Source organism: Balaenoptera borealis (assembly GCF_965194805.1).
Source record: "Balaenoptera borealis genome assembly, chromosome: 1".
NCBI classification, from domain to species: domain Eukaryota; kingdom Metazoa; phylum Chordata; class Mammalia; order Artiodactyla; family Balaenopteridae; genus Balaenoptera; species Balaenoptera borealis.
Window position 1 is genome coordinate 16,782,708 of NC_138860.1, and position 27,546 is coordinate 16,810,253.

The following is a 27,546-nucleotide window of genomic DNA, read 5'->3' on the forward strand; positions in this document are numbered from 1 at the left end:
GCAGATTGCACTTTCTTTTCAAGGGCACACAGAATATTCTCCAGGATAGATCACATCCTGGGTCACAAATCAAGCCTTGGTAAATTTAAGAAAATTGAAATCATATCAAGCGTCTTTTCCGACTGCAGTGCTATGAGATTAGAAATCAATTACAGGGAAAAACACAAACACATGGAGGCTAAACAATACGTTACTAAATAACCAACAGATCACTGAAGAAATCAAAGAGGAAATCAAAACATACCTAGAGACAAATGACAACAAAAACACAATGATCCAAAACCTATGGGATGCAGCAAAAGCAGTTCTAAGAGGGAAGTTTATACCAATACAAGCCTACCTCAAGAAACAAGAAAAATCTCAAGTAAACAATCTAACCTTACACCTAAAGGAATTAGAGGAAGAAGAACAAACAAAACCCAAAGTTAGTAGAAGGAAAGAAATCATAAAGATCAGAGCAGAAATAAATGAAATAGAAACAAAGAAAATAGCAAAGATCAATAAATCTAAAACCTGGTTCTTTGAGAAGATAAAGAAATTGATAAACCTTTAGCCAGACTCATCAAGAAAAAGAGGGAGAGGACTCAAATGAATAAAATTAGAAATGAAAAAGGAGAAGTTACAACAGACACCACAGAAATACAAAGCATCCTAAGAGACTACTACAAACAATTCTATGCCAATGAAATAAAATGGACAACCTGGAAGAAATGGACAAATTCTTAGAAAAGCACAACCTTCCAAGACTGAATCAGGAAGAAATAGAAAATATGAACAGACCAATCACAAGCACTGAAATTGAAACTGTGATTAAAAATCTTCCAACAAACAAAAGTCCAGGACCAGATGGCTTCACAGGTGAATTCTATCAAACATTTAGAGAAGAGCTAACACCCATCCTTCTCAAACTCTTCCAAAAATTTGCAGAGGAAGGAACACTCCCAAACTCATTCTATGAGGCCACAATCACCCCGATGCCAAAACCAGACAAAGATACTACAAAAAAAGAAAATTACAGAACAGTATCACTGATGAATATAGATGCAAAAATCCTCAACAAAGTACTAGCAAACAGAATCCAACAACACATTAAAAGGATCATACACCATGATCAAGTGGGATTTATCCCAAGGATGCAAGGATTCTTCAATATACGCAAATCAATCAATGTGATACACCATGTTAACAAATTGAAGAATAAAAACCATATGATCATCTCAGTAGATGCAGAAAAAGCTTTTGACAAAATTCAACACCCATTTATGATAAAAACTCTCCAGAAAGTGGGCATAGAGGGAACCTACCTCAACACAATAAAGACCATATACGACAAACCCACAGCAAACATCATTCTCAATGGTGAAAAACTGAAAGCATTTCCTCTAACATCAGGAATGAGACAAGGATGTCCACTCTCACCACTATTATTCAACGTAGTTTTGGAAGCCCTAGGCAAGGCAATCAGAGAAGAAAAAGAAATAAAAGGAATACAAATTGGAAGAGAAGACGTAAAACTGTCACTGCAGATGACATGATACTATACACAGAGAATCCTAACGATGCCACCAGAAAACTACTAGAGCTAATCAATGAATTTGGTAAAGTTGCAGGATACAAAATTAATGCACAGAAATCTCTTGCATTCCTATACACTAACAATGAAAGATCAGAAACAGAAATTAAGGAAACAATCCCATTTACTACTGCAACAAAAAGAATAAAATACCTAGGAGTAAACCCACCTAAGGAGGTAAAAGACCTGTACTCAGAAAACTATAAGACACTGATGAAAGAAATCAAAGATGACACAAACAGATGGAGAGATATACCATGTTCTTGGATTGGAAGAATCAATATTGTGAAAATGACTGTACTACCCAAAGGAATCTACAGATTCAATGCAATCCCTATCAAATTACCAGTGGCAGTTTTTACAGAACTAGAACAAAAAATCTTAAAATTTGTATGGAGACACAAAAGACCCCCAATAGCCCAAGCAGTCTTGAGGGAAAAAAACAGAGCTGGAGGAATCAGACTCCCTGACTTCAGACTATACTACAAAGCTACAGTAATCAAGACAATATGTTACTGGCACAAAAACAGAAATATAGATCAATGGAACTGGATAGAATGACCAGAGATAAACCCATGCACCTATGGTTCACTCATCTATGACAAAGGAGGCAAGGATATACAATGGAGAAAAGACAGTCTCTTCAATAAATGGTGCTGGGAAAACTGGACAGCTACATGTAAAAGAATGAAATTAGAATACTCCCTAATACCATACACAAAAATAAACTCAAAATGGATTAGAGACCTAAATGTAAGACCGGACACTATAAAACTCTTAGAGGAAAACATAGGAAGAACACTCTTTGACATAGATCACAGCAAGATCCTTTTTGACCCACCTCCTAGATAAATGGAAATAAAAACAAAAATAAACAAATGGACCTAATGAAACTTCAAAGCTTTTGCAAAGCAAAGGAAACTACAAACAAGACGAAAAGACAACCCTCAGAATGGGAGAAAATATTTGCAAATGAATCAACGGACAAGGGATTAATCTCCAAAATATATAAACATCTCATGCAGCTCAATATTAGAAAAACAAACAACCCAATCCAAAAGTGGGCAGAAGACCTAAATAGACATTTCTCCAAAGAAGACATACAGATGGCCAAGAAGCATGTGAAAAGCTGCTCAACATCACTAATTATTAGAGAAATGCAAATCAAAACTACAATGAGGTATCATCTCACACCAGTTAGACTGGGCATCATCAGAAAATCTACAAACAACAAATGCTGGAGAAGGTGTGGAGAAAAGGGAAGCCTCTTGCACTGTTGGTGGGAATGTAAATTGATACAGCCACTATGGAGAACAGTATGGAGGTTCCTTAAACAACTAAAACCAGAATTACCATATGACCCAGCAATCCCACTACTGGGCATATACCCAGAGAAAACCATAATTCAAAAAGACACATGCACCCCAATGTTCATTGCAGCACTATTTACAATAGCCAGGTCATGGAAGCAACCTAAATGCCCATCGACAGATGAATGGATAAAGAAGATGTGGTACATATATACCATGGAATATTACTCAGCCATAAAAGGGAACGAAATTGAGTCATTTGTTGAGACGTGGATGGATCTAGAGACTGTCATACAGAGTGAAGTAAGTCAGAAAGAAAAAAACAAATATCGTATATTAATGCATATAGGTGGAACCTAGAAAAATGGTACAGATGAACCAGTTTGCAGGGCAGAAATTGAGACACAGATGTAGAGAACAAACCTATGGACACCAAGGGGGGAAAGTGGTAATGGTGAGATGAATTGGGAGATTGGGATTGACATATATACACTAATATGTATAAAATAGATAACTAATAAGAACCTGCTGTATAAAAAAAATCATTTCAAATACATTTCAAATGTTAATGTCTGAAAAATACCAGAACCCAAAATAGAAAAATACAACAGTAGTTTTATTGACTGCCCGACTGCTCTATAATATATGTACTCCATATTTTGGCTTCATACTCTCTGATCACTTCTTTATTTGACAATAATTTTGTTACATTTTCTAGAGTGAGAAGGGAAATTTTATTCACTCTTGTCTCTAGGAATGTTGATCTAAATTTCTCATTACTATAAGAAGTTAAATGGTGTATTTCTATTTGCTTATGCTGCATTATTGAGTTCATTTTTGAAAGGGGAGAGCTTCCATTTTGTAATGGAAATGATGAGAATCAAATTCTCCACTTATAATTTACACATGTGAAGTTTGGAATGATTTTCCATAGTCCAGATTCTGGCAATTTGCACCCTCTCTCAAACTCTGTTTGTCTTCCACTACCCACATACTTCCAGAGCCACACCCCTTAGGATGTTTGTATTGCAATGCAGGCTCTAGATCTGCACCTTTATTTGTAACTCCGGGTGAGTCTGCACAGTGGGTGCAGGAATATTCCTGGAAGTTATTCCTAAATTGGGATTGCTAACAAATTTTAAGTATACTTGGAAGTACCAGAAAAAATACATAAATCTATACATAAATCTATACGTAAATATATCCAACTAAAATTAAATATATAACCACCTCTGCTTCTTCCTAGCTTGATCTGCAACATGTCCACAGCCACTCTCATACCACCCAACCCAGGTGTGACAGAGGATAAGGAAGAGTATAGAGAAACAGTGGAATTAAATGATATCTTACTTTTGTAAATTTTACAAAAAAAACATAACCACGTGAGCACATTGCCAGGGTCCCTACCTGTGTCTTGGAAAGGGCCTACCAAAATGAGGGGCCCAAAGGTTATGGTTCATCAATTTCACTGTTATTTCACCTCTGATTGCACTACATTTTTATACTATGTGCAAACCCTGCTGCTCTGGTTAAATTTGCTCAGATAAGTTTTAACTTTTATTTTAATGTGCTCTAAATAATCAACTGCTTATCAGATACCAAATCCAGCATTCAGACATTTAAATAAACCTTATTATTTTAGTCCTATCTTTAAAATTGAAGCACTTGGTTTTCTTTAGTTCTCTCTCTCTTATTTCTTTTACAGTTTATTTTATAAACTCAGGGTCAGTTTACTTCCATACAGTAGATTGGGTAAATTTGTAATGTATTAGGGTATGGAGTAGAGTTTGTTCTCATTAGGTATTAAAAAATAACCTATATATACACACACATATGTACATGTATGTATTTATATGTATATGTATGTATATAAACACACAAATGCAACCTTGTATAAAATTTCCAATACAGTTTTGTTTTTTTTTAAATAAATTTATTTATTTATTTATTTGGCTGTGTTGGGTCTTCGTTTCTGTGTGCAGGCTTTCTCTAGTTGCGGCAAGCAGGGACCTCTCTTCATCACGGTGCGCGGGCCTCTCACTATCGCGGCCTCTCTTGTTGCAGAGCACAGGCTCCAGACGCGCAGGCTCAGTAGTTGTGGCTCACGGGCCTAGTTGCTCCGCGGCATGTGGGATCTTCCCAGACCAGGGCTCGAACCCGTGTCCCCTGCATTGGCAGGCAGATTCTCAACCACTGCGCCACCAGGGAAGCCCCGTCCAATACAGTTTTTTAAAAATAACATTTAAGTAATGTTTATTGGGACTATTCTCTAATTACAAACATAAAATATATTTATACCAAAAACTGGTAATACAGAGATAAACACAGAAGAAAATATTTGTTCATATTGGATCATCCAAAAGATAACCACTGTTAAAAATTTGGTATATGTTCTTCTTCCAGTAATTTTATATGCGTATATAGATATGTATTATAGATAACTATGTATACAACATAGACATATATATGTATGTTTTTTACTTAAAAATGGTATTCAATACAGTTTTAATAGAAAAAACTCAAGTCAGAAAAGAATTAGAATAAAATGTATAACAAAAGTAGTTCCCATTTCCTACCTCAATGTAAAATGTTCCTCCATTTAAATATTTTAAATTGCATTGTATATAAACATTTTACACAAAAATAATTGACAGCTAACTACTACATACTTATTTCTATTGGTTTTGTATAAGTTAATGTTGCTGGTAACTTAATTGCAATCAATCCTATCAATTTCTTCATTGATTAGAGAAGACAGAGTTTTGAGGGGTTCCTTTTGATATCACTAATTTTATTAATAATATAATGAAATCCGAAGCCTAGAAATACAAGGATGTTATACCATTGCTCTAACTAGATCTGATGAAATAATTGGGTCTGTAATACTTTGTAGATTTAAAGATTTATTCCTATTATTATGATTACTTTTCTATTTTCAGGACATTTCAGAAATACTTTAGATTGAGACCAATTCTAAGTTAGATGCTATTATAACTGATGCACAATGAAAAGGTGGAGTTTGTCAGCTCATGGTTCATCCTAGCTCTTCTGTTGAGAAGAATAACTTTATATAGATAAGCCCTGCTCTCTCTACATCCTTGATATTTAATTCACTCTTCTGGATTGGAAAACTTCAGAAATCTTTCAACTGAGTAACTGGTGGCCAAATTTTAAAATCTCAGGCTTTGGTATAATTCATCTCCTTTCTTCCCTTCTCTTTCCTCCTTTAATCTTCCTCTATATCTCTTTTCCCAACCCTTGCGTCCTATAATCAAACACACTTAGTATTAAAACTAGGGACATAGGGAGAGCAATTATACTTTCAAATATTTCCTTAAAATGAACTCTTAACTAAGTCAGTGGTTAAGATACTGAATCATTGTCTAATGTAGCTGATTTGGTCATTAAGACCACTATTGAAAGCATGAGTATTTCCTAACTTTTGAGTTTAATTTAAGGTGTAGTCCCAACACAAGAAATCATCTATGACCTTAAGATTTTATGCAATATAAATTAGATAAATATTTTAAACGACATCGAAATTTTCCTCAATATTTTATGTATTTATTATAGTCACAAAAAAAAACAACCAAAGAGGAATTACAATTGTTAATTTTAAAATATATACAAAATTAGTTTCATTTTGGTGTGACAAGCATGATTTTAAGTATTTTAGTATGAAGTGGCAAGTTTTCTGTGTAACTAATAGTCTTGTCAATTGCCATTTCTATCTACTGTATCTTTTGACAGTTGGGAGTATTTCAGTCAAAATTGAGTTATGTTATCCACACAGTGTCACAACAGACAGTAAAATAAAGGATGAGAAAATGGAAGGAAGGTGTGGAGAAGAGAGGAAAGGGAAAGAATTTATGTTTAAATCATAATCTGTGAATATCTCTTGGACCTAAAATAAATAAGCTGCATGTCTTAACAGCTATTATTGTACTGAAAGGAAAGATTTACCAAAAGGATATAATCTTCCTTGGTTTAGAGAAAAATTATGTTTTCAAGATGCTTAGTTTGTTAGTCTCCTTAATGAGTTGAATTTCAATTTTTTTTTTCTTAAATTTATTTGGCTTTATTTTCCATTTACTTTTAAATTAAACTATGTATATATACATATGCATATAATTTCAGTTCTAATATCTCATTGAATAAACTTTAATCATTAGGATAATATAATTTTGTTGTACTCCTATTAATTATTCATATTTATGCTTTATGTACGTAAGTTAACTTATGATCATCTGTATTACTCTTGAACTCACATCATTAAAATGATTCAATTTATCTTACCTGTATTCTTAACTATGTAGCCATACCAAAATCAACTTCTCTGTCAACAATTATCAGAATGCTAAAATTATCGGTGAGCTTTCCCTGACCTTCCAAGGCAGACTTGTTCCTTTTTTTCTCCCTCTATGTTTTAATATAACATTTACCATTGGTATTATGGTTACATCTACTTTGGCCTAATGTAGATGAATTCATAAAAGAAAGCAATCATGTCATTTTAATATCCCTAATACCAAAGTAAGGTCATAAGTAATGTTAATTGACTAATAAATGAATGGTATATACACACGTCCTAATTCTGATTTGTAATAATTTTAGATTCAAAATAAGAAAGGAAGCTTTTATTCCAATCTCAATTATTGGCAGTAGTACACCCAAAAAAACTATTAAAAAACAATTTTTAAAGCTATAATAATTTTTAGTAACTGATCTCTATATTGCTAAAATATATTTGATGTTGTTTTTAAAAGGGCAAATCTCATATACAATGAAAAGGCGTAGGGGAAGCTAACAATTTTAAAGGCTCCTTATGTCCCAAATCAAACCAGGTTATACAGGTAGATAGGGTGCAGCTGAAATTCAAACTCAGATCTGGCTGTCTTCTAAACCATGCTTTCTCTTTATGGTATGGTTTGAAGGGGGCTGAGAAAGGTCCTATCTCAAGAATATTTTCCTAGATGATGGCTGAAATCATATCTTTAAAGTTCTGTTTATTTGAAGGTATCTAGTAGACAACATATTCAGCATCATTAGCCTTTAATCCCTGTGTGAATTAGCTAATCAGTTCCTTTAAACATCAGGAGGTAGAAGGCATAAGTCTAATATGCAGGACCCTCTCATAGGAAGGCAAGCAAGCCTTCATGGGCACTTCTGGGCAGCTTTTAGGCAATGTGTTCGCCTTGTTAGGAAAAGAGAGGAGTAAGGCTGGGTACTTGTCATCTATTAAGTATTTTCACCTTTGAGGCATCAGCTGAAATTTTGAAACAACAGAATCCTGTTCAACACGGAGTTACACATTGTTTTGTGATCATATTATTTGAGATCAAGAGATAGCTATAAGAACACAAATGTCTTTGACATCTCACGCTTGATCTAACTAGTAATGTTTCTTTCTATTAATGAATGCTCATGTCAAAGAAAGAAGTGGGCTTGTTATGTCCCAAATGATAAGACTGAAGCTTTATTTATTGGTATGTTCAGCACTATCTGAGATGTCAATATAGTTAATGGCAAAAGTGAGGCACGATGCTTGCCAAAGCACCGTTACGGAATAGTCAGGGCGGAAACTTGGTTGGGAAGGGAGAGGTGATAAAGAGCCCAATACCTAAACCCACTTTTCCCTGCCCGAGTTCAGAACAAGTTGAGAGAAAGATATATGGAGATCAACAGTATTAGTTTTATCAGCAATGAGAGCTGCATTGGAAGTTTGCATCTGAAGCAATAATAAACTTGCTTCTACTTAATTTTATAATTAATCTTCTTCCCCGTCATAAGCAAAGCAGGAAAACTGAGTCCATCCTTGTGAATCTTAAAGCAAGTGGAAGTAAAGGATATTTGCTTTCCCATAGACAGGCTGACTTTCAAGAAATGGGAGGAAGGGTCTAAACTAGGCTGGACCAGCTCCTTTCCTGATGCGCCAAACTGAGAACTCACTCCTTGTTCCTTGATACAGTGAAGGGTAGAGAGAGGCCAATGGAAACATGAGGAATAGGAAATATGTACTTCCACTGATTAGATTTATAGGCTTGATGAGGAAGCAGGGTTACAGGAAGGTTTTCATAAAAGTAGAAACTCGTACCTGTTCACAGAAGAGCAACTTGCAGCAGAAAGCTTGAAAAGACAGGAGAGATGAAATAACTAAATAAGCGTGGACCTGGAAAAGGTGGGAGAGGATGTGATGACGAGCATAAAGTTGTAGGCTGAAAGAGACAGAAGGAGAATTTTGCCTCTTAAGTCAGGAAGGAATAAAACAAGTGTAGGATTGTATATGGATACTTATGTAGCCATGGTTGGAGGTTGAAGTAATTACTGTTTGAGGACTTCAGTATCCTGATTGATCTTCTAAAATAAACCTGAGAAGAAGCATAGGCAGAGGGCTGTTTAGGGGCTCGGAGGGATTAGGTAGATTTGAAGTCCACAAATATGTAGTATCTCCAGCCTGCCTGGTTATATGATTTATTCCAGCAGTTAGCAGTAGCCTGAGCTTGTAAGCATGCAGAATAATGGTAACAAGAGCTAACATTCATTGGAGGCTTACTGTGAGCCAAGTGTTCTTCTGATTCCCTTACATGAATTACCTCTCTTAATTCTCATATACCACCCTATAAGGCAGACAGTTATCCCCAATTCATTGATGCTGCCCAGAGAGATTCAGTAAGGACCCAAGGTCAGTGTTAGTATGTGATGGTCTAGACCAGAACTCATAGTCACAATGAGTACACGATACTACCTCTTTTAAAAAATTAACATTTATTGAGTGCTTTCTTTGTATTAGGCACTGTTCAGAGTGCTTTAGCTGTGTTAATGTATTTAAACTTATACATGACCTGATGAGATAGTTCTGTTATTTCAGAGGACATACCCATGTTGCTGTGAGGTTAAGTAATATAGGCTAAGATCACAGAGGAAATAAGAGGTAGAGTTGGGAATTCAGATTTAACTAATTAACCACTAAGTTATATTGTGCCGTTGAATGGATTCTGGTTTGGGGCATGGCCAGGTAGATACGACAGGATGGTGGATGTTAGGGACTTGAGTCATTAAAATAATCAACCATGTGACTCATATTAGTAGGAGAAAAAGTGAGGGCAAAAAGGAGACAATAGATCAGGAAAAACTTGAGGGATCCCTGGACTTGAGATCTTTAGGGAATCAATCTTATGGTCAGTAGAAATAAGAATGTGAGAACTAGTAGACTAGAAAGTTAAGAGGGTGAGATATTGGTGTCTAAGCTTACTGAATTTTTAACACAGAGCAAGTCTGGACGACAGGTTTTTGTAGGGTATGGCTAACATTGTGTAAGGGTGAAGGTCAGTGAAGGTGAAGGAGTCAAAGAACTGTGAAGATAAACTATTGGGATGGTTGTCCATCTGTATATGAAATCACCTAAAATTATGCCAGAACACATAGTTGAAGGGAAGCCTGAACCACATGCCAAAGGCTATCATGAATATGGGGGGAATGACCAGCAAGTCTGGGACATAAGGAGGGACAAAAAAGAGATATTCAGACTGCAAGAAGGTAGATCTGACAGTGGTTTGAAAGTGACATTGGAGAAATGAGATGATGCAAATCTCTCCCTGGTCACTGTGATACAGGGAAATACTGAAATGTTTTGCTCAGTAAGGCAGCAAAGGAAGTGGTGCTCTCGAGAAGAAGGCAGCTTCAATTGTAATAAAAAAGGTGGAGAATGTATTTATTGAAAAGCTTGAGGGCATAGGGAAGTGGGTTAGCATAGACCGGAGACCAGACGGGATCTACAGGGCAAGGCAGAAAGAATTATAGGCAAGGGAATCAGGAGTGTTGGGAAGAATAACAGGGTTTTGAGGATGAGTATACCAGAAAATGTAAAGGAGAGCTGTGATTAATTTAGCAGAAATTTATTTGGGCATAATCAATTTGACCAAAAAACAAATAGACAAATAGTTGCTTGATCCAGCTATCTCCTATTATGGGGAAATTTAAGTTGCTGTGCTTATGTTTTTATTTCAGTTAGCACAGTGATATTATAGACTGGAAGTGAATTATGGATTAAAAAGTACAAGGGCAGCACTATTTCCTCAAATTCTGAAAAAAAAAAATCACATACAAACTTGTAAAACAACTCAGTAGTACACCCAAAAAAGTAGAGACGACTATTATTCGTTTTAGACCAGATCAGTTTTTTTCATCAAAATATTAATTGGCCAACTTCTTTTGAAAAAATTACTTTTCTGCTAATTATTTTGTGGCCAAATTATGTTACCACTGGAGAGGCTTACAGTTTAAGTAGTAATAAAAGATAGTAGGGTTGTAAAGCATATTGGATGGGATTTTCCAGGCTCCCTACCATGGAGGAGACCAGAGCAAAATAGGAAAGCAAAAAAGATAACCTAAAAAAGTTAAAATAAAATTTTTATTGGAGATAACATACAGAAAAGTAAACATATCCTAATCACCCAGTTCAGTTGTCACAAAGTGGCAGTTATAATCTGTACCTAATAGGTACTAATTAATAGTTTCCATACAAGAAGCCACAGGTCTTCAGAACAAAACTACACGAGAGCACAGTGATCTGAAAATGAGGTGGTCTTTAGGATATGGACACAAGACTGTAGCCAACCAGATTAAGGCAACATAGCATTCCATGCCCATGAGACAGTCAGTCCTATACTTTGATAAAATTTAAAATGACTTTCTCTTGTTTGCTTAAAAAAATCCTTCTTCAAAGACTCGTGGGATAGCAGTTTTTTGCAGAGCCCCATAGAACACTGGGAATAAAGTGTGACAAATGCTCCATTCCACTGGTACATTTTCTTTAACAAAAGAAAATTTTCATTTACTTGCCTGTTTCTATAATGCCAAGTATTTTTCTTTTAGCAACTAATTGTCTTGGAAGTCGTCTTTTAAACCCAAACTATGGAATCATTTTCAAATCAAATCATCTGTAGAAGAACCAAGCAAGGGAAAACTCTAGGTTTACAGAGAGAGTAGAAAAAAGGTGTATAATGGAAGGTTTCTAGGGGGATGGTGGTCATAAAAACATCCTTCACTATGTTTCTTCTATTTTCCGTAGGGGATGCAGGCTTCATTTGTGTGTATAATGAGCCAGCTCAGAATGTAGGGAAATTGTGTATCAGAGGAATCACAATAGGCAGTTTTCAGATCACTGTGAATGGAGTTTCCACTTCCACTGCTCTACTGAGAATAACTCTTGATCGGGTCACCCAGGAATCTCCGAATTATAAATTCATGTGACCTCTCAGAGGTTTGCACACTACTCACCACACCAGTGATCTTGTAACCTTCTTTGGCCTTAGTGACACTATAGTCAGCTTTTCCTTCCACTCTTTGGTCATTTCTTCTCACTTTTCTTCAATAATTCTTGTGTATCTTGTTTACTCTATCATATGAGGGTATATATAGTTTTTTTTAAATATCAAAGTTATTCAAGTTTCTGTTCCTTTGTACATCGTCTTGTTGTTTTCTGGGAATGTCTTTCCTCACTTTACACACCAAACAAATCCCTTCTCCTCTTTCATGATCCGGCTCAAACACCAGACATCTTACGCCCACAGAATGGTCTACTCTCAGGATGGCTATCTCTCCATGTCAACACTAATTTCAGTATTTTATAATTATTTATAAACTATCAAGGCTGTGACTCAAATGGAAAGACAGAAAGCAAAGCCAAAGCTGGAGAGACTGCTAAGGTGGCAGTCAAAAGAGAAGGTAAAGGAAGCCACACTGGTGGTGGGTAGATGGGGTTTGCTGCAGGTTGGGGAAAGGAGAAGGTCTAGAGAAATTACCTAAGTGGGAAAACAAGCCACCTGCATCCAGTTCTTGCAGGAATCAGTAAAAGACTGACCTGACATTTACAGATAAAGAGAGAAAGGAATTGTTTAATGGGGAAGATTTCCCAGAAAATCTTTTACAAGAATTCTTTCTCAGAAATTCTTTCAAAATGCAATATGGTTAAAGGGAAATCCTGACTGGGGAAAAAAACCAAGATATTCTTTCAGTCCCAAGATTTTTTGAGTCATCATGATATTGCTATATTTTGGAAGCCTCAAACCAGCCTCCACTTCTTTTTTCTTCCTCACGTTCAATGGATTACAGTATGATTTCTGCCACAAGAACAGAATCTGCTTCTGCAGAGGTCACCTGTCACCCTCTAATTACCATTCCAGGTGTACAGTGTCTGTACTCATGCTGTTCCACCCTCCCTGACATCTGACCCCGGTGACCTCCTCCATGAAACCACCTTCTCCCTGACGTCCTGCCCCCCCCGCCACCCCGCTGTTCGCTCTTTCCATTGCCCTTCACTTCATGAGCTTCCCTTCTCCCCCTTACTTCCTATATACACATCACTAAGACTTCTTGGGAAAAAGTCCCTCAGTCTCTATTCTCCCCTTCAGTGACTCCATCCATTTTCACACCTTCAGCCATTTTCATTCAGAAAACACTCCGGTTGCTAGCTATGACCTCTTTCCTAAGTTCCAGACTGCTCCGACAATACCACACTGGACCTTTCAACCTGAATCCTTTGTGGGAAGCTCAGTCCTAACATCCCCCAAACAGAGGAGAATATTCCCACATAACTGCTCTTCTTGTGAACTCTTGCTGGGGTTCTAAAGGCAAGATTTTCTGTAACTCCACACTCCCTTATATTCTTCTTCTTCTTTTTTTTTTTTTAAATATCTTTATTGGAGTACAATTGCTTTACAATGGTGTGTTAGTTTCTGCTGTATAACGAGGTGAATCAGCTATACATATACATATATCCCCATATCTCCTCCCTCTTGCATCTCCCTCCCACCCTCCCTATCCCACCCCTCTAGGTGGACACAAAGCACCGAGCTGATCTCCCTGTGCTATGCAGCTGCTTCCCACTAGCTATCTAGTTTACATTTGGTAGTGTGCCTTATATCTTGATTAACCTATTATCCATGTCTTTTGATTCTGTTTCTATAAAATACTCCCTGTCTATGTCATTCTTCTATTTCCACTGGTCTTTCTTCTTACTTCTGAATAAACAGGCTTTGCTTCCTTTTACAGCCTTCTGGTCTTATATCACTTATTCAGATAAACATGGATTGATTGTCTACTCTGAGCCAGGTATTGAGATGGGTAATAAATCAGGGTTCTCAGCTCTTCTTTAAAAACAAAACTAAGATAATGCCTAGACACGTGCTTCAAAGATTCCACCTGAGTTGATCTAGAGTGGAGCTTGGACATAGTAGTTTTCAAGTTGCCCAAATGAACTTAATGTGTAGCCAGAGTTGAGAACTACAAACTTAAGTATATAAACGTCAGGAAAATGGGCATTATTCTTACCCTGATGGAGCTTAAATTCTAGTTGGGGAGATAGACATTAAAGAACAAATAGTCATATATGTGAATAACTTAAAGTGATAAGTGCCATGAAGAAAATGAACAGGGAACTTTGGGAGAAATAATATAGTAGGACAATGTGTATGGGGTCACAAAAGGTCTTTCTAAAGGAGTGATATTTAATATGAAGTTTTAAGGATGCGTATAATTTGGCCAGGCAAGTAAGCAGATGGAAAAAACATTTATGATGAATTTGAGTCATGGAAGATCCTGGCATGTTTTGAGGAAATGAAAGAAAGCCAATGTGGATGGTGTGTAGTGACGGATGGTTAGAGTGGCTTAAATGAAATTGGAACAGAACAAAGGACTTTGTTAAGAACTTGTTAGGTTTTCTTAGGTGCATTGAAAAGCGATTTATAGTCTTTTTCTTCTTAAGATTTTTTTTGATGTGGACCTTTTTAAAGTGTTTATTGAATTTGTTACAATATTGCTTCTATTTTATGTTTTGGTTTTTTGGCCATGAGGCATGTGGGATCTTATCTCCCCAGACCAGGGATCGAACCCACACCCCCTGCATTGGAAGGCGAAGTCTTAACCACCAGACGGCCAGGGAAGTCCCCATTTATAGTCCTTTAGGGACCAAAACAATTTTTTTTTTTGTAGTTATTACTCTGGTTTCCCTGTAGAGGGTAAGAGGGGTTCAAAGCAGAGCAGATGGAGGGGAACTAAATCTAAGTTTGAAGCTTGTTTTAGGGTAGTTTTAGGTTCGCAGCAAACTGGAGTGGAAGGTCTAGAGATTTCCACGTACCTCATGCCTCTGTACATTTCTTTATCTAGATTTGCCTTTTCTGGACAGTTTATATAAATGGAATTATGCGATATGTGGTATTGCATCTAGCTTCTTTTATTTAGCATAATGTTTTTGAGATTCTTCCATGTTATAGTATATGTATTTCATTTCTTTTTATTGTTGAATAGTGTTCCACGCTATGGGTAACTACATTCTGTTAATTTATTAACCTGTTGATAAACATTTGGATTACATCGAATTTTTGGCATCTGTGAATAATGCCGCTATAAACATTGCATGCAAGTCTTTGTGTGGACATATATTTTCATCTCTCTTGTATCAATTCCCAGGAATGGGATTGTTGTGTTATATGTTAAACATGTGTTTAACTTTTTTAAGATAAGCTTTTTTTCTGAGTAATGTTAGGTTCACAGCAAACTTGAGCGGGAAGTTGCCATATAAAGTCAGTCCTCCATATCCTCAGATTCTGCATCCATGGATTCAATCAACCATGGATTCAAATATTCAAAGAAAAAAAACCCAGAAAGTTCGAAAAAGCAAAACTTGAATTTGTTGTGCATAGGCAACTGTTTACACAGCATTTACATTGAGTTAGGTATTATAAGTAATCTAGAGATGATTTAAAGTATTGGGGTGTGTGTGAAGATTATATGCAAATACTACGCCATTTTCTATAAGGGATTTGAGAATCCTCGGATTCTGGTATCTGCGGGTTTGGTGGGGGGGATCTTGGAACCAATCCCCTGAGGATGCCAAGGGACGACTGTACTGTCTACACCCCTCCCACATCATTACCACCCAAAGTCCATAGTTTATATGAGGGTTCACTCTGGGTGGAATATTACACCCTACTCTCATCTTGCTTGTATGGTTTCTGAGGAAAAGTAATTCTTGGATGTAATTCTTATCTTTGCTTCTTTATAAGTGAGGTGTTTATCCCCTCTGCTTCTTACAAGATTTTTTATCTTTGATTTCTTTAAGTTTGAATATGATATACCGAGGAGTAGGGTTTTTTTCATTTTGTTTTGCTTTGTTTTGTTTTTTGGCGTTTATCCTGCTTGGTGTTCTCTGAGCTTCTTGGATCTGTGATTTGGTGCCTGACATTAATTTGGGGGGAATCCTCAGTCATTGTTACTTCAAATAATTCTCCTATTCCTTTCTTTCTTCCTTCTCCTCCTGGTTTTCCCATTATGTGTATGGTAGACCTTCTGTAGTTGTCCCACTATTCTAGGACATTCTGTTACATTTTTGTCAGACTTCTTTTGCTTTGCTTTGCTTTTCCATTTTGGAAGTTTCTGTTGATATATCCTTTCCTCAGCCATGTCTGGTCTACAAATAAATCCATCAAAGGCATTCTTCATTTCTGTTACAATGTTTTTGATCTCTGACATTTCTTTTTGATTCCTACTTAGAATTTCCATATCTCTGCTGGCATTGCCCATCCATTCTTGCATGCTGTCTACTTTATCTGTTAGATGCCTTAACTTATTAATCATTGTTATTTTAAATTCCTGGTCTGATAATTCCAATACCCCTGCTATATCAGAGTCTGGTTCAGATGCTTGCTCTGTCTCTTTCAACTGTGTTTTTTGCCTAGGTTTCCACTGGGTCTGTTTCTATACGCTTCGTGCACCAGTAGGGTCTGCTTCAGACTTTTACCTTCTAAAGGAGAATGTGAAAATCAACAGAGTCACATCATATGTAGAATTAAGTGCAATCTTGCAACCTTCTAGAATTTGGCCTCAATTTATCTTCACAAGCTCATTTCTGACTATAGCTTCATGCTTAAACTGGCCAAAGTGATGTTCACTGAACAGTGGCCTATGTTTTCCCACAAATATGTCTTTGCTTTTACCCTTCCCTTAGCCTGGACTACCTTTCTTCCTTTTATTATTGCCAAAATTCTACCCATCTTTAGAACAAATTCAGATACTTTTTCCACAGAGTTTTCTAAAGGGTATATACCTTTACTATAACCTTTGCTGTATACTTCTTTTAAACAGTTATTAGAGGACACTTACTACAGGCTGTTTGTGTTATTGTCAGTCATAAAATCATTCTCCCCATGCCCCCTCCGAGAACGGCTTGATGGGAGTGGTCACTTTTTATTTATCTCTGTACCCACCTTAGATCCAGCAAAGTGTTTCTAAGTTAGTAGATGTTCAATATTTATTGAATTAAATTAATATATAGAGAATGGTATCTTATTTAAATTTCTTCATTTTGATCAACATTTGATGAGAATATTTTAACATATAATAATGATGAGGATATCCGAATGATTTATAAAAATCATTTGTTAACCTAATAAAGCCGGCTATATCTGGGGGTCTGCATTTAACGTACCCCCTCTATAATTTGACTGAAGACATTTAAACATTTTATTTCTTAATGGAGTGAAAGACGAGAAAAAGCATTTGTAGTTAAAAAAAAACAAACTCTTGCCTTAGATAGATAAGAATCATACCAAATGTATCCTTTGTGAATCCCTAATGTTTCCATGAAATTTTTATTCCTTCTGGGGCGCTGTATCTGAGAGTTAACATGACTGTTGTCTGTATCTGAGAAATGACCATGTTTCCTTTTAGTTCTCAGCAAGAGTAATTGAATGTAGACTATCTTACTAAACGCTGGCCTGTGACAGTGTGTTAACACTCTGTCTCCTAACGGCAGGGCAATTATTTGCTGAGTGGGATTTTTATAAATCCCCTGGCACTAGTATGTCCCGATAATTATGATGAAGAGCATTGGTCAGTGTTGATTCAGCAGTCCCCACCCTGGCAAATATTTCATTCGCAGTTCCCTGGCCCACTTCCACTTTTCTAGTTATTAGAGACCTTTACTACTCTTCTGTGCTTGCGTAGTGTCTTATATTTTAAAAGCATTTTTTACTAAAACTTAGAACTCAAACATATTTTAGACAGCCCTCCATTTAGAATTGTTCATCTCTCATGATATTCACAAAATCTGGTTCATGGGGCAAGAAAATACTTTTTTAAAATCTTATTTTTAATTGAAGTATAGTAAAATTTACAATGTTGTATTAGTTTCAAGTGTACAACAAAGTGATTCAGTTATACATATTATTTTCCATTATAGGTTATTACAAAATATTGAAGGGAAAGATACTCAATATTTTATAATAACTTATGAGGGAAAATAATCTGAAAAAGAATATATATATATATATATATAACTGAATCACTTTGCTGTACACCTGAAACTAACACATTGTAAATCAACTATACTTCAATAAAAAAATTTTTTTTTAAATTGAGTATAGTTCCCTGTGCTATACAGTAGTTCCTCGTTGTTCACCTATTTTATATATAGTAATGTGTATATGAAGAAAATACTTTTTAATTTTGTTTCTTTTTGTGGCAATCAGTGACTCCTGTTTGCTGTGTAATTGTCATTTGCAAAAGTAAAACTTGAATTCTCCCACCTACCCTGTAGAGTTCTTCATTCCTGGAATAAGCAGTTACTTTGAAATCATGAGAAATTACTGTTTCTAATCTGATAAAATCTGAAATTGAAGCACTAGTAATCGTGCTATGGGAGTTATAGGTGTACCTGGTCCTGTTTCAAATTCTTATTATTTTACAGAAACTCGTTTTAAAAGTAAACCTCAATAACAAAGAGAAGAGAAAAAATTAGACTATGGCTTCCCGCAGGCAGTTACAAAATAAAGGTCAGTGTATGAGTGGAAAATGACCATAAAAACATTCTTCATGAATTACAGCAGTAGATGCTCCAAATACAACAAGTATATCCATTTGTTTTCAAGTCAACTGCATTTTTTAAAGTACTTTCCCTAGAATACTTCAGTAGAAGAATAAAAACTAAGAAGAAAAGAGCCAACTGATATGATAGATTGTTAGAAATATGGAATGGTTCAAAATATTAATGTAATGCTAAGGGTGACCGGGTAACAAATGGTACATTTGCTCGCTGTTCAACCTGGCATAATTAATATTCTAGGTCATGCTTAAGTTCCCATGATGGAAGGTCTGAAGGGGGGAAATTCAAGAAAAATATATATCTATTATATAACTCATTGCCTTTTTTTTTTTTTTTTTTTCCTTTCATTTTGACGAGTCAGAATCATAGCCTTTAAAAAAAATCAGTGCTTTCACACCTCATTTGCTGTATTCACCACTGGGCCACCAGTCAGCAGCCGGGCCTGATACAGGGAGGTCAGTGAGAAGCTATTAGCAGAGTTCTCTCCTGAGATTTCTTGGGTCTTATTGAGTTGAATGTTAGCATGACAGTACTGCAAATAACTCAGTTGCAGGCTTCTTTTTTTTTTTTTTTTTTAAACAGTTAGCACAGATTTCCCCATAGTGTTGGTCACTCTAGAAAATTATTGCTGAAAATGAAGTCCCCAAAGCTAGCCTGGCATTAGCCCTTCTAAGTTGTGAAAAATGTGAAAACGGAAAAATATGTCATAGTCCCCGAGGATTAACTTTGTCTTCTGTGACTCATAGTAATACTTTTTTAAAAATCCATAGCAAACCATTATTCACAAAGTGGCTTACAAATTAATGAAATATAGCAATTGAGACAATAGTTCGGGTTGTTTTGTTAACTTAAAGAAATAATAATTAAATGGATACTATATTAATATAAGTAGATAGGGTCTCTGCTTGCTGAAGGGATTGACGGGCGCTGGACCGTTTTCATTGACAAAAGTTAGCCAAATGTATTAAATTAATTTCTAAAATACTGACACCTTGAAGATTTTAAATGATACATTTTCCATTCAATTAAAATATATTTTCTATCTATATATGATTTAAATTGCAAAGAGAATACACATGAGGAGGTCTCCATATAGGTTGCAAAATATAATTTAAGAAAGCTATCATATCTACTGATCTATTTGCATTTCCCATCTAGCCTATGTATACATGTGCATGCAAATGTGAAGGAGATCAAGGAAGATTTCTAATGGGGGTAAAGTTAATAGCTGGTAGCAGTTATTCAGGTAGATATTTTTAAATGGTAAATTATAATCTAGTTATATTGTATGCATTTTACCATTTTAATCTGTAAGATTATGGAAATGATAAACTAACAGACTTCAGTTAATTAGGTCATCACTAAACAGAATGGTATTCTCTTATATCTCTTTCATAGACTATATAGATTTAGTTCTATTTTATGTCAGAATAGTCTTTTTAGTATAATACTTATTGTTTTTTTCTCATTACAATTGATATAGTCTCATCTTAGAAAATCACCCTAAAAATCATCTTAAAAATTACCATCCACTTAAAAACTACTGTCCACCAAAAGCTATTTTGAATACATGTGTATTAATTTTCTTATATTAACATCATTAAAAATATCTGTTTACGTGTCCACCTTGTTCTGTATTTAGTATTATAGTAAGAGAATGTTAACATGCCATTAAAAATGGCTTATACAATGCCTATAATGTTTCCAATACTTTTATCTTATGTAAATTGTATAGGGAAAAAAGTCTCAAAGAAGAGCCAATTCAAGAAAAAATTTAAATAGGTAAATATATTTACATTAACTTTTTCCTTAGCGTAGGAAAAATTTGAGTTGGAGATGACTCAGTGGGTCTGTGATAATTTAGTTCTACATCACAATGTATTCAAAAGCAAATTAAACCTGAAGTGTTAAGAAAGATGAAAAGGATATAATCTATAACTTTGAAGGAAGTCAATCAGGTTTTGAAATAAACTCAAACATTTTACTAAAATATTTATGCGGCTCGAGAAAGTAAGAGTAAAGTAGAGACTTTATGGGCCTTTCTGAACAGTGCATTGTTTTTCTTCATAAGCATTTAGCATTCATTTTTTGAGTGTCTACTATGTGTTAAGCACTTTGCTAGGCCCTGGAGATGCAAAAATACCTAAAATACAGTCCCTGTGCTCCAGAGGCTTGCTTTGGGAAGATGGACACACACAAAGATAATTTCGAAACAGTGTAATAAGTACTGTGATAGAGTTGTCCCCAAGCTATTAAGGAAGCATTGGGGATAAGACACGGAATCTAGCCTGAGCTGGTATTTGATAGAGGTTTATACTTACTGAGGAGTTAGGCTAGAAATATAAAATTTCCTAGGATAGTTTTTCAAAGACAACTACCGTAGGCAATCATATCACTTTGGACTTGCTTATTCCAAGAGGTAAATATAACAACCAGAAATATTTATGGATATGATGGTGGCATGAGAGAAAGGCACATTTTTAGGAAAAACCAGATAGGTTTAATGGATACATTCTTTACATTAGTCTAGAATGTCTACAGAGCAACTAAACAAGTCATCCTATCGTTTAAAATATAGCTTTTCTTCATGAATATGCATTTGTATATAGGAAAGGAGTAAAAATATAGTTCTAAGCAGTTTGTATATTCAAACGTCATTGAATTTTCAGAAAGTGGAATATGCTAAACTTGAATTTAACATTTATCCTGCATACATCTATTGAACCTCCATTGCATAGCAGGCACTGTGTTAAATAAGTCTGGACTATTTTGATGCAGTGTGTGACAAGGTCAGTGATAGACAGCAAGGGTAATGTGATGATATAGAAATAATGCACCTAACCATGTGAATGCAACTCATTAAATACAGGATGTTATTTTGAATGATTGTATACATATATACACACACATATATATACACACACGTATGTTTATATATAATATATATATACATATACCAGTTTATTATTTTAAAGTAAAGAACTTAAAATGGCAGCCATTAATTAGGTTGTATAATGAATAATCTTTCAAATAATCAAATATTTATTAAGTTCATACTTTGTACCTGAAACTGGTTCAAGCATTATATATTTGAGTTTGTGTGAGTGAATGTATGACTTACAGAGCTGGTTAAGTATACATATACGTAGTTAATGGTTAGAATACAAAATGAATGCCTTAAGGGCCCGTTATTTTTTTCTCAAATACAATTATATCAAACATGCCATGTGTAGCAGGTAGAAACTATAGTTTCTATTAGTCGTTTTTAACATGTTTAGTCTTCAACCATGAATCATTCTGAAATTGTTGGTCTGGAGACAAAGTGTATTTTGTAATGTCCTTAGACTAATCTAAAGTCCACCTCTAGTTAAGAACTAGAGTTGTAGTTTAACATAGTCCTTAAACATGAAAATTTGTATGGTACAACTTTATCTTCCCTTTATTTTATGTGAAAATGAAGGATAAAAATCAAAATGATGTTGTTCTTCTTTAGATTCCAGGTATATACAACTCACCTTTCAGAAAAGATCCTGATCCATGGGAGTTGCGGTTACAGCAGGCAAAGCCTTTAACACACCGAAGACCTAAAGTGAAGCCGAAGTACTGTGTCAGCCTTAGCAGCTGGCTGGCTTGCACGAGCGCCCGGTCCTTTCCTCGGTCCGGAATTCTGCCACCCATTGATAGGAAACGATGTCAGGTGCTCATTAGTCTTTTTTTTTTTTTCAGTTTAACTTTTCTGTCTTCGTACTTTTATTATTCACTTTTTTCTTTTTTATTGGAGTATAGTTGCTTTACAATGTTGTGTTAGTTTCTGCTGTACAATGAAGTGAATCAGCTATACGTATACATACGTAAGAATTGTGTCAGTGATCGTGTTCTTTCTGTTTTCTTTAAAATGTTATTGTTTTGTCTTTGTGAAAAGAAAAGAAAATTATTTCTTTACAGAATCTAATTTTTTTTTTTTTTTTGGCTGTGCTGTGCAGCTTGTGGGATCTTAGTTCTCAGTTCAATCTCAGGGATTGAAACTGGTCCATGGCAGTGACAGTGCCGAGTCCTAACCACTGGACTGCCAGGGAATTCCCCAGAATCTAATTTTAAATAATAAAAATGAAGTACATTTAAAATATATATCAAAGAATAAATAGTTCCTTGGTATTGAATTTTATTGTTCTGGGTGTGAAATTAACACGTAGGATTTTTGGCTAGGATGTAGACTTTTTATGTAACAATACTGTAATAACTGTATTTTTTATAACCTGTTGTTGCTAGAAAAATCCTATGTATTATCAAGTTTATTTAATTCAGCCTCTCATCTGATGGTTCATATGATTCTATACAATTGTAAACATAATTTGCATGGGAGTCATTTAAAAAGTATAAGTTGGAGAATTAGAGAGGGCCCAAAACAATGCAAAACTCAAGCAAAGACAAAATCTTCACCATGGATTAGAATATAGAGTGATTGGCAAATGACGTCCTAGGGCTAAAGGGTGGAGGGGGATGGGTTGTGATGATTGTCACTGTCCTAAAAGTTCCAGAGAGCAACACTTCTGTCACCCCCAGAGAGCAGCTCTGTCACCCCCAGAACTGCTGCCTGTTAGCTTCCTACACAGGCTTGCCTCTGTGTATCTATTGCTGTATAATAAATTACATTATATTTACGTATACAGCCTGATGGCTTAAACCAACACACGTTTCTTTTCTCACAGTTTCCGTGGGTCAGCGTTGTGGGTACAGCTTAGGTGAGTGTCTCTGACTCAAGATCTCTCATGAAGTTGCAGTCAAGGTGTACCCGGGACCGTGATTTCATATAAAAGCTCAGCTGTGGAGGAAGGAGAGGAGGGTAGGGAGATCCTCTACCAGGGTCACTCACATGGTTGGTTGTTTTCCTGTCTCTGTCTCTCCTCCCTCAGTCTCTATAGCGCTCCCCTCCCTGGAGGAGGGAAGTGCCAATCACTTGGTCTTTCTGGTGACCAGTCTCACCCAGAGGCTATCTAGGGACTCCAGCCTAAGTCACCTTATTAGCTTAAACTCAGGTGTATTCTTGTTATGAGTAACAAAAGATACTCCTATCATCGGGAAATTACAAAGGTTTTAGGAGCTCTGTGCCAGGAACCAAGGACAAAGACCAAATATATTTCTTATTATACCCACAATGGTGTAAATATAAAGACACATGGAGAATACATATACATTTATATAAAGATATACATTCATACATATGTGGAATACACATCTGTATGGAAGATTTTATATATGTGTATATACATACACATATACATATACAGGTACACATACCCACATGCATACTCGTAAGGTACATTTATCTAACATACCACAAAATAATTATCCCTGCTAATTGTATCCTTTCCCTTTCCTTCTTTCCCCATCTCCTTCCTACTTACCCCTGGTCCTCCTCCCCCACCCCCATCATATCCTCTCATCCTTCTTTTCCTTCTTTCTCTTATTTTTCCTTCTTTCCCATCTTCTCTTCCCACCTTCTCTCATCATCTTTGACTTCTTCCTTTCCTGCTTTTATTTTTCTTCTTTCCTTTCCTGTTTTCACAGAATGGGATTCTTAATGTGATTTTCTTTGACTGAACCCCATTTCCTGTACTTATCTATAATAAAAAGGTACCCACATCCCTGGGGACATTTGAGATTATATATACTACAGTCCAAATGATACTATTTACACTCTGACAGTCTATCTTCACTTGTGAGGTGAATTTCTTAAATGTGTGAGACAATAATAACAAGTTTAAAAAATTTTTCACTATTATTTAAGCTTTGAGAAAAGTTTATAAATACAAGATGACTATAATGTGGGTTATTAAAAATATAGAAGAATATAAATATATTTGGCTCATAACTGGACTTGATTGAAGGCAAAGAAAGTCAAATATTGGAGAACTATAGCTAAGAGCCCAAGAAGTCTTGTAGGTTCAGGTTGAATCCTGAATGGTCTACACATTCTAGGAATTAGTATTTGGAAATGAGTACAATGAGCAGAGCTGAAGTCTGAAGCTTTGTCTGAAATTTGGAATGCTATCTCACTCCAGGTATGATTGGTATAAGTGATCACTTGAGATCTAAAAGAGTCTATCAACAGAAATAGAAGTCAGCAGAAGCTTTGGCATAAGAGAACCTGAACAGTAGAGGCCAAGTTTGCTGACTAGGAAGGTGGTCTATTAAGCTCAATGGCAAGACATTAATTGTCTAAGATATAAATGTATGGATCAGGCACTGAAACACATGGAAAAATGGACATTCTTAAGGAGGATTGTGGTCATGAAGATTATAGTTAATGAAAGAAGAAGAGTGGGTCTATTTTATTCTAAATTTTGCTGCTTAAGTAGGGCCTCCTCTTTCATTTCCTAATCTTGTTGGAAATAGCAAGTTCCAGAACAAGTAGTGGAGTAAGCCTCAAATGGGTATGTGTCATATTGATACATCAACAAAGGTCAGACGGCAGAGACTGGCCACCAAGAAGGCTTTATTCCTTGTGAACGCAGGCCCCTTCAAAGTCATAGCCTTGGTCTTTTGTTTATATACTTGATGCTACTATTGTTCAAAATCTTTTTCAAACTCCTCTAGAAACTAAAAGTAAGAGTAGTAAGATAATAATAAAGCTAGGAGTACAATTTTTGCATATTTACTAGGTTCTAAGTACAATGCTAAGAGTCTTAAGGGCAATTTTGTGAGATCGTTATTATTCCATCTTACATACGAAGAGAAGAGGTCTAGAGAAGTAATTTGCCCCTAATAACACAACCAAATATTATTTTCCAAACCACAGAATTTGTCAAAGTGAAAGATTAAAAATCTGTAGAAAATATCCTCTTTTGATTTCTTACTCCTGAACTTGGAATCATGTTACTGTATCTTTAAAAAGTAAAGTTCCAATAAAAATCCATTAACTACTTTCAAATATAGCAATCCTCCTGTCCAGCTGTGAAAAGTACTAGATGATAGTTATTTGCCATTTGTGTTATTTACGGTCCATGACTTTTATGGTAACTGGTTCCTATTATTGGTTTCTATTAATGTAAAACATAAGTGAACATAAATGAGGCGTGAATCATTTCTTTTTATTAGCCCCCCAGTCTTCACTCAATGTTTGCAGTAACTCCAGCTGTGTCTTGTTAGTGATAACCTATTTAAAGAAGAGATCTTTAAGGATAAGGGATATGATTAGAAATCTTCGTCTATTTTATATCACTTCTCTCCTGCACAACAAAGGTGGCGAAAACAAAATGTAATTGATGGCACAACAAAATCTCGAGCCACCTCCGATTTGTATTGTGTTTCATACGATACTAACTAGAAAACCAGTGGGTTCTAGTAACTACTATAAGTAACTACTAATTTAAAGGTGGAATATGTTGTAAACCACTTCACACCATTGCAACTTATGGACTTCGCTATATATTTGTGTCATTAAATGGTCGCTATTGTATCAGAGTTATTAAGCAATAGAATTTAGAATTTAAATAAAAAAACTTAAAATAATTTAAAATATGGCCCTTCTATATTTTGGAGGAGGCCACCAGTTAAATGTAAGATTTGGCATTCACCTAAAAGCTTTATTTTAATGAAAAAAAAAACTTGCCGTCTGATTTCTATCTATTTGAAAACTGTGCCCAGGATCTTTTCTAATATTTTTGCTTACTCAAAATGGGAGCGAATTCTTTTTAAATTATAAGAAACATGCTTTTTAAAATTAGAAAACAAAGCAAATTTTATAACTACAAGTTAACTAGTTCTAGCATAAAAACTCTTTTGATGTAAGTGGGGAAAATTCTGCCTAATTTAAAACATTTTTAGTATAATCACTTGCACTTGTGTGAACGTTTCGTGAAGATGTGATGCTCTTACTTCATGTGTTTTCTAATTCAGAGAAGAATAAGTTGTTCTTTAAAAATAACTTAGTAAATACTACTTGTTATTCTTTGTAGATATTCAGTAGCCTTGGTCATAAATCACAAACTATCTACCTCACCCTTTCTTGTCAGGGACCCTTCTGCGATGTCTCTGAAGTGTGGGAACAGCGCTACAAGCCTCTGGAACCAACGCTGCGAGTGGCAGAACCGATGGATGGGCTAAAAGAGGCCAGAGCACAGCTCCAGAGACAGGAATGGACACGAAATGTGAATGACAATATGTGAGTTCTTAGCTTAAAAAAAGTAGCTGTACCATGTTTGGTGCCTGAAGTATTTTTAATATTTTCTATTTCCTAGTATTGTAGAGAATCTTTTATTTGTGAGAAAAGGAAGAACCACCCCTGACCTATTCAGAAGCAACCATTTTTCAATATGCAAGTGTTTTAGATAAGGTCGATATTGATGATGATATTGATTTTATACACACATACACACACATACATACATATTACTCAAAGGGAAAAAGGAAAGAATGAATGGCATTTCACCGGGATAAGTGACCACTATCCAGGCATCTGTGAAGATAATTTCCTTAATTATCCAGTGAAAGTATTCATATTTCTGATGCTTCTATAATAAGATCCAACAGAACAAAAACATTTTTCTTAATGTGAACTAAATTTTATTTGGATACATTGATATGGCATTGTAGTTTTAATAAATCAGGTACAATGAAAGAGTTTAATTTCTTCACCACTGAGGAAGATGATTGAGAAAGATAAAGGGCAATCTAAGAGCATATGCAATTTTAAATTATTATATTAGCATCACTGATTTGGGTCTCAATTCATACATCTTTCTCCAAGGCACTTCCTCTCTCTTCAGGCATTTGTCATCAAT

General features: G+C 35.5%; 1 protein-coding gene across 5 annotated transcripts in view; it reads left to right on the forward strand.

The window, feature by feature from the left end:
* Positions 1-27,546, forward strand: part of SPATA17 (spermatogenesis associated 17) — a 192,379-nt gene that overhangs the window by 92,893 nt on the left and 71,940 nt on the right. For all 5 annotated transcript variants that reach the window (XM_082395107.1, XM_082395108.1, XM_082395109.1 and 2 more), the window contains 2 exons: positions 22,257-22,460; positions 26,779-26,927. In XM_082395107.1, the coding sequence (XP_082251233.1) occupies positions 22,257-22,460; positions 26,779-26,927 (353 nt within the window). The remainder of the gene's footprint in view (positions 1-22,256; positions 22,461-26,778; positions 26,928-27,546) is intronic.